Source organism: Centrocercus urophasianus, unplaced genomic scaffold, assembly GCF_019232065.1.
Source record: "Centrocercus urophasianus isolate 14NV4802_14NV808 unplaced genomic scaffold, USGS_Curo_1.0 seq_1455, whole genome shotgun sequence".
Taxonomy (NCBI): Eukaryota; Metazoa; Chordata; class Aves; order Galliformes; family Phasianidae; genus Centrocercus; species Centrocercus urophasianus.
This window is the reverse complement of record NW_024884648.1, coordinates 26781-35473: the sequence shown is the minus strand read 5'-3', so window position 1 is coordinate 35473 and position 8693 is coordinate 26781. Positions and strand designations below refer to the sequence as shown.

Below are 8693 nucleotides of genomic sequence, written 5' to 3'. Positions count from 1 at the left end.
GTGTCCTTTTGAAATTCCATAGGTTTTATGTCCTCCAGTTGCTGCTGCAACCCCAGGCATTCAGCACCTGTTCTCTATTTGAGACCTCTTGTTTTGTAATACAGACTTCTTCAGTTTGGATCCCGCAGGCTGTCTGGGACTGTTGCTTTCTTTTTAGCAGTTGGCTCTTTCTCAGCTTTCAACATTTTTGTGCCTGTTACTTTGTCCTCCATTTTGTTGGGACCATCCAGTTTACTCTGGATGATTGCCTTCTGTTTCTAAATGACATATTGTTGTGTTTGAAGTCATCTTCGTAGATGCTCTAAAAACCTCTAATGTGTCTTTTGTCTTTCAGATCTCACTGCTGGTTGGATTCATCAGTGTAAATAATTCTCAGTGGACAGATTACAGTGCATACAGCTACTTTCAGATTGTTACAATGTGCGACTTGGTTATGATTTTGTTCTTCTACATAATCCACATTTTCAGAATCTACAGGACGCTCACTTGTGTTAGCTGGCCACTTGCGGTAAGTCTGTCAGATGGCCTGCATTTTTTGCTTCTCTTGTGGGTTGATGTCTGGATTACTTGGTTCATTTTCTTGTGCTGTCACGTGTTGAAAGGCTCTCTTTCGTGTACAAATCCCTTTGCTGCTTTTGTTACTAGTGTTCAGTTCAAAAGATACTGTAATTCTAAGTCTTTAAGCTGACTTGAATCAGATCCTTCTCTCCTTCACACAGATATAAATCCAGATTTGCTCCAGTGAAGGCAATAGGGTTATTCTGAGACAACTGGAAAAAGGTGTCAGCAGATGGACCCTAACTCTGGCCATTTATAGTAGCTACAGGTTTGCTAGAGTACCAATACACTACATTAGAATTTATGTAATACATCCTGTCCCAAAATAAAGTTTACATGTGCTATTTAAGTCAAATGTGACTCTTTTTGGTATGGTTATAGGTAACTTAAACAATAGCGAGAAATAGAATCCTCAGCCTGACTGCTCATAGCCTGGCCTTCACTAGGAACTTCCTGCAGGATATCCTACCTCATTCCACCATTTCCCCTGTACATCCATCTCTTATATCCTAGCAGAGAACTAACAAGCACCACTGAAAATGAGAGACCTAAACTTCCGCAACAGCTTTGATTAGATCAGCCAACAGAAAAGTCATCTGGCCTGGTGTGGGATCACAGATTTTAGTAACCTCTGACTACATCTCTCTTGGATGCATAGTGACCTGTTAATCCCACAGAGAAAGAGCTAAAAGGGTGAGAAAAGCCAAACAGAAAGATGTAGAGGAAGTTTTGAATTTCAGGAAGTATTTGAATGGCTTTTAAAGGAAGCTATGTAAATAGTTTACAGAGGTGAGGTAGCAGTTTATTTTACTTCTAAGCAAAGAAAAAAAGTAAATTCTTTTTAATGGAGACTTGCAACACTTTTTAAAATATGTACCTCTAGTATTTGTTTCTAGAAAGTACTTCTGTCCTTATTTAGAGATAATATGTTTGCATGGAAGAAGGAATGAGTTTTGTAAAGCAATATTTAATGTGTGAATTGTTGTAACTCTGCCACTTTGACCTTTTCATTCACTTCCTTTTGTTTTTCTTATCTGTTTGTTCATTTCAAAATGTTCCACAGTGCAGTGGTGAACTTAAGGCACTTCAGTTTGTGTCTATTTAGTTTCAGATAGCTTTAACGAAATGGGATGCTTATACATTCTGTTTATGTTCAGAGGAGGCTATAAAGATGGAGAAGGCTCTGGAGGGCAAGGTGTGTGAGTTTGCTTGGCACAGAGCACAGGAGCTAAGGGGAGGCCTGGTGGTGGCTGCAGCTGCTCACAGGGAGCGGAGGGGCAGCGCTGAGCTCTGCTCTGTGTGACAGACACAAGAGAACGGAGCTGTGTCAGGGGAGTCAGGTTGGGAGTTAGGGAGAGGGTCTGTGCCAGAGGGCGGTGGGCATGGAGCAGCCTGCCAAGGGCTGTGGGCACGGCGCTGAGTGCCGGCGTTCAGGGAGCGTTTGGACAGTGCTCTCAGACATTGGGTTTGGGTTTTGGGTGGTGCTGTGAGGAGCCAGGGGTTGGACTTGAGATATTCTGTGATTCCCTGGTTTTACAACCACCTCCTTTTTGGTCAAATATTTTAGTATCTTTGGAACAGAATTGAAAAGCCTGTAAGAGACTTTGGGAAACTAGGATTAGTGTTTGGCTGAGTTTCCTGGCAAGATCCCTGCATTGCAATCAGAGGTGTGCCTTACAATCAGTAAAGCTGTGGTGGTTGAGGAGGTTGTTCTGTAACGACAACTTTTAAAGCTGCAAAAGCATTTTTGCAGAATTGCACTGTCCTGGTCCTGCCAGGGGTTCATTCTCTACATGACATGGCCTTTGATAATTCACTTACAGCTTGTCTCCATCCCTTGGGTTCCGTGAAAGTAGTAGGCTTTTTTTTTTGCTGTAATCTATTACATTGCTGTAATAGATGTCTCTAAGAAAGAAACAGCATACCTAATTTGCCTGCTGCGATGTGGACTAACCAGAGGAGACTTGTAATAGAAATGCTTTATTCTAGCAAAAACAGGGGTTATGATCTTGATCACCTGAAACGAGGTTACAAGGGGAAAGTAATTTGTAGTCTGAGAACCTGCTTTAGGGAAGGATCCTCTTCAGTTGTTTAAAAATCTGAGCAGAGGGAAACTTTGGTATGGTTTGACAGACTGTTTCTCCTCTGGAATTTCCTTGAACAATTTCCTTTTGGGTCTATATATTCTCTGTTTTGGTTTGAGAAGGAATCTCCTGTCTCCCTTACACGTGGTGTTTGCCTGGCTCATGCTGGTAGTGCAGTACAAAATCAGTAGGCACATATCCCACCAGGACACCCCACCACACAATGTTCTGAAGACCTGTACTGATTGATGTAACCCTCGTGAGGATTCAAAACACAAATCCACAGATGACTCTGGGCACTGTGAGGCAAAACTGACTCCTAGGGTGATATTTGTCACACCAGAGAAAATCTGGAATGTAGTGCCTCAGTGCCCTCAGAAAAAAAAAAAATGTTGCATCACGTTTGATTTACTACATTAGTAAGCTGCAGCTTGCAAGACTTGGGCAGCTTTTCTGGAACCTGATGTTGCTTATGAATGTCTGCATAGTTGTGCTTTTTGTGTTTTCTCTCCTGTTTCTAGGCTTGGTTGATGTAAGAAAGTTGTTAGTAAATCCAGCTTATTTTCTGATTAGAAATAGAAGCACTTGCATTTCCTCTGCTACTCATTGCTATTTCATGTATGTAGGCTAGAGAAATGTGCCCCCAAGGCTTCTTCCTTTCCTCAGAATGGTGTCTTTGAGTAAATTGCATTCTTGGTACAATAAAGATACGTGTTTTTCCCCCCATATTGTACCATACTGAATGAAAAAGATGGAGTCCATACCCACTAAGTAGATTTTATTCCAGTGACATTTAGTAGAGCTGCAGATTGGTCTTTCCCTTTCAAACAGAAACCTGTCAGTTGTTTTTTATGTTTTTCTTTATTTTTTTAACTTTGAGTAACCACTGCCAATTTGTTCTGATTCTGATGGTTACTGAAATGCTTTTCTGGTAAGTTTTCCTTCTGAAGCAATCTATGCTTGTCTTTACAGGAATTTCTCCATTATTTAATTGGTACAATTCTGCTTCTCATTGCATCAATTGTAGCAGCATCGAAGAGTTACAATTTGACTGGACTAGTGGCTGGAGCGGTAAGGACTTGTTTATTAGTCTTGATGCTTTTTTTTGCAATGTAAGTTGAGTGCTAGAAATCCATTGCTTGTCACTTTGATTTCTTACAGACTTGTCTTGCTTGTTTCTTGGTTGGTGTACTGTCTTCTATCTCATTTCAGTGATTGTTCCTTAACATAACACCAACAAAAAGGTTTCGTGAGACTCCAGTCTCACCACTAAAATGAATATGTGTTGAAACAAAAAGCTTTAGCTTTAACACATAAAGACAAATGTGTTTTGGGGAAGAATTAAGACAATTTAGGTTTGACAAATGGCTGTTGTAACAACTGCAAGTTAGCATTTCACCCTAGTCTTCTGCATTTGCCGTGTTCTGCACCCGAAACAGAGATTATTTCTCCTGAGCTAAAACCCTTTGTCATCCTGGGACTATGTATTGGATGATGTATTCTGTCTCTGGCTGAAGTGTTGTTCAGAGACACGAGTTTTGAATGTGGACAACAGAACTTAAAATGCAATGCAACTAGGATAAAGGGTTGCTTTCACAAGCTTGGTCCCAATGATTATTTGTAGATGCAGATGGAGAAGGAGACACTTATTTATCTGGCAGATGACAAATAAAGACTGGTCTGAATGGGGTTTGCCAAAAGAGCAAAAATCAGAGGTGTCAGAATAAGTCTTTTCTTTAATGCAGTGTCCTGATGAGAAGTCTAGCAGGTGGGACACTGTGTAGGTGTCCAGCTTTTTCTCCCTACTCTATAAGATTTTCAGTCATTGGTTTGACAAGGCGTAAGCTGCTATTACACTATGGTAACTATTTTTTTTTTAGCACATTGGCAGAATGGCAGTAAAATATCACTTCATTTTTGGCCTGTTAACATCATAAAATACATAGTTGAATATACAGGAGTCCATACATTCATGGATTATGTGTCATCTAATGGTAAGTATTTGTGGTTTGTCTGTTTTTTCATTCAGACGTTTGGATTCCTAGCTACAGTCCTTTGTGTTTTAAGCATATGGTCATCCTACAAGGTTTCTTGCATCACGCAGTCAACGAGTAAGTATCGTGCTTAGTGCCTGCCAAAATGCTTCTCGAAATGAATATTTATATTTTCCCATGGCAGTATCTGCCTGGGAGGATTTATTAACAGCCTATTCCTTGTTACTCAAAATTACTCACAAAGCAGTAATTCTACACTTTGGTCAACGTATGTGTCACAGCTACTGACAACTTTTCAGAGCTAACTAGTGGAGCAAAATAACTGCCTCTAGCAAGTATCGGTGCTGTCTCATCTTCCACACCCCCCTGCCCTCCCACCAAAACAAGGTTTCCTGTGCGTTCTTTAATCAAGTAAATTCAATTTGTTTGTGGTGGTGCAAGTGACACTGTCTCCCTTTTCTAAGATGCAGCTGTATGACTCCTCCATCTCAGCAAGATTTCTGCCTTACAAAATACTATACTACGGAGGACCGTCCATCACTGAGGAGAGAGCACGGGTATTTTGTTATTAGTCTGGACAGTCAGTGGCTTTTGAAGATCTACTTGAAGTTTTATGCAAAATAATGTTATGAACCAAAGTTTTTTTGTTGCCCTCATCCAAAGAAGTTTACTTCCCCCCCCAGAAGAAGCACATAATGGAGAACCATATTTTTTCTGAGCTTTACAGAGAAATGCTGCTTCTGTTTCTCAAGCTGGGCTGCAGTCATTTCCAGCTATTTGCAGTAAGTGCCTTTAAAACTCATTCGGAGAGTTGCTTGGTTCTCTTTTCAAAGGGACGGAAAAAAGTGCTTCTGATTTCCTCCATCTGTTTACAGAAGGGAAATACTGCAAATTTCTGCCTGATTCTTAACTTCCAAGGCTGGTTTTTCAATGAAGGAACTGTTACAAACTGATTTGTGAATGGATAAGCTGACCCAAGTACAGAACCATAGAATGTTTCCAAAAGCAGCTCAGCCCTACCAAAAATTACGAACTGCAACTTGTGTAAATCATTGCAAATACTCCCTTCTAGCCCTGGCAGTATACGATGAAATCAGATCCATCAAAAATTATTATTAAAAAATTCTCTCAGCCAAATACAGGAAATACATACTCAAGAATAAGCTTTAATGGTTTGCGGGATCTTTTTCTTTCCTTTTCGTAAATAGTTGTTGGTGGAATGGACATTTTCTGTGCATTTCCTTGATGTTATTCTCTTTGGAATCTAATGGTTTTTATGGAAAGCCCATTGCAAATAGTGCAGCGTGCTTCTTTCTCTCTCTCACACGTGGCTTCTTGTTCCTTCTGACTATGCTGGAATCCATGTTTTCAGAGCCTGGACAGAGTTTTTTCCAACCTGATGTTGTTATGAAGCTGTTTGTAAATTTAAGATGGAGACAACGCTGCTATTTTCTTGGCATCTATCTTTCTGACCTTTTGCAGTCCATTTCTGGTGAGCTGGAAGCTGGAAAAAAGTGAAGCTCAAGTTTTCTTCCTTGGTGCTCTTCCCTTTCATGTCTTGTTGTGAAGCAGAACTTGCATTTGTGAGCTGGTCTTTTCTGTGAGGACAATTGCAGGACAGTGGAGCGCATTTCGGCAAAATAAAATAAAATAAAAAATCAGGATTTATATATTTTACCTGACCCAGACTGGAGGAAAGAAGCATTTTCTGGCCTGCTCTTCATTTTTCTACCTGTCCTAAATTCTGCAAAAATGCTGCTAATTAATTTAATGATTGGCTTTCGAGAAATGTTTTTGTGCCCCATAGCACATCAACATACATTGCCAATTGTTATGTATGGGTCTCTGCAGTGATTTTTTATTTTATTTTATTTCTTTTTCACTCTTGGACAAGAGAAATGGGCCAACTTCTAAAGTTCTAAGAATCTTGGTAAAGTGAAAAGAACTGAGCAGACAACCAGGAAAGGCAGGAATCTCACTTCTTGTGGTGCATGGTTTCTGTGATTCTTATTGCTTTCTTTCCCTGAGTGACTTAAAACAACACAGAACAGGAAACAGTTTGAATGCATAGAAGTCTACTTCTTGTGGATCAAGAAACCTGTGTTCACTCCAAGACAAACTGCTTCAACATGAATACAGATGGTTATTCAAATAAATCTTACTGTGATTGAAAAGACTGCAGAAGATTATGATATACATGTATGTGGCTTGATTTTTATTTGGCACTAAGGGTGGTTGTTCACTGGTTCCCCTGCCAAGACTGACTTAGCCACAGTTTTTGGAAATCAGCACCCTGACTTCAGTTTGGATTGACATGGTAGGTATTTAAGGAAACAATCTCTTCTTTCCAATGGGAGAACAGGAAAGTGCTGTTTCTGACAGTAGCACCGTTGCCTCTGGAGAATGCTGCTCGGATAGGTATTGGGCACCTTCCACAGGCTTTTGCCCATCTTGGCAATCCAAAGGAAAACGAGTGTTCAGTTGCACTCAGCATGAATGCAGCTGAGTGCACAGAGCTGTGGTGGCAATGGGGAGATGCATCTGCTTAGGCTGGGCTTGGGGCTGAGCTTGTGGTGAAGAACAGGCTGTTTCAACGCTCTGCTGGAACCTTGCCCCTCTCTGTGCACTGCATACTCATCTCTATCTTTTTTTTTTCTTCAGTCTACCTCTTGACTCTGTCCCTTGCTACTATTTGGGGGTGGGGGGGAGGGAACCTTTACAGGGAATTTCTTGCAGTCCAACCACCAAAGGATTTCTGGATGACACAGTCTGATCACCCAAAGAATCTGTTTTGTTGCACTTGTTTACACTGGATCAAGAGACAAAGTTCCCTTCTAGGTTATGTACCCATCAACAGGCATAAGATATGCCTGTAGCTTTTGTTGTTGAGACACTGCTGGGTTCATAGACCTACCAGAAGCTCTTAAAGCAGGATGCTTTTAGGCTGGAAAGCTGACATTTGCTGATATAACTTCCTCACTTCTCCCAGATTCTTGTGAAACATGTCTACCAGAAAATGCACAGCTTTTGGTGATATCAAAACCTACTAGCAGAACTTTGAATGACAGCTCTGTCTGACAGACACTTTGGCACCTCGCTACTGTACCTATGCCAACAAAAGCATTTTAACTTTCCTTCAGTGTCAGCCTCGTTCTGAAAGCTCCATCTGTCTTTGACTTTGTCAAATATGAGATTCCAGCTGTTTTAAAAATAAACTGTGTATGTTCGCTATTTGGATGATGTCATGGCTTTGATAATTGGGTTGTTTTCTTGCTCCTCTTTTTTTTTTTTTTTTTTTTTGCCTTTACCAGTGCAGTGATTTTCTGCCTGGGCAACATCAGGAAGCATTCAGGAGGATGAAAGATGTTATGAGCCCCAGAAAAAAACTATTCACCTTTCCTGGTGTGTAGATGTACCATCTCTTGATTGTCCCCCACAGAAATGTCCATCCTCTTCAGTCCCAAAAAGAGTGTTGTTGTTCCTTTGAATCAACACAGGTAGATCTTGAGGCTCAGTTTTGCTGAAAATTGAATTTAAAAAGAAGAAAAAAAAAAAAGAGAAGAAAATAAGTAACAAACTGATTCATAATGAAAAAAAAGAAAAAGTTAGTGTTCGACCTCTGGGGATTTGAGAAAAGCTAGAGATTGAATAGTGCCTTTGTGAGGTTAAGAACTGGGTAAGTGAGAAGGGGAAATGAAACTTCTACCAAAAAGAAAAAAAAAAAAGAGGAAGGTTCTGAAAAGCTTGAGGAGCACAGTACTGGATGAAGACTGCAGGTTGAGTGTTTTTTCTGTTGCCCTAAAGTACTTGCATTTTGCATTGTGTTTACTGCAAGGGACTGGATTCTGTGCTTCTACAGAGGATTTAGGAATACATCACTATGTGGGATATGAGACAACAGGATGTTGGGTCAAAAATGAATTAATTTCATGGTTTTAATGAAGGAGGGAATGTTGAGTGATGCTCCAGGAAAGAGGACTATGAGCTCATTAGGACAAAAAGGCACAGGGCACAAGGAGGAAAAAGCAGGTGCAAACATTAGTAGAAAGCTTACGAG

General features: G+C 40.4%; 1 protein-coding gene across 2 annotated transcripts in view; it reads left to right on the top strand.

Annotated features, from left to right (window-relative positions):
- Positions 1-103: 103 nt before the first annotated feature.
- The window catches only part of CMTM7 (CKLF like MARVEL transmembrane domain containing 7), a 20228-nt gene continuing 11638 nt past the window's right edge, over positions 104-8693 (top strand). The window contains exons 1-4 of one of the 2 annotated variants that reach the window (XM_042815261.1): positions 113-508; positions 3615-3713; positions 4672-4753; positions 5101-7867. In XM_042815261.1, the coding sequence (XP_042671195.1) occupies positions 419-508; positions 3615-3713; positions 4672-4753; positions 5101-5114 (285 nt within the window). In that variant the 5' untranslated portion in view covers positions 113-418 and the 3' untranslated portion in view covers positions 5115-7867. Of the gene's footprint in view, positions 509-3614; positions 3714-4671; positions 4754-5100; positions 7868-8693 lie in introns of those variants that run through there. The other variant, XM_042815260.1, reaches the window with a different exon arrangement.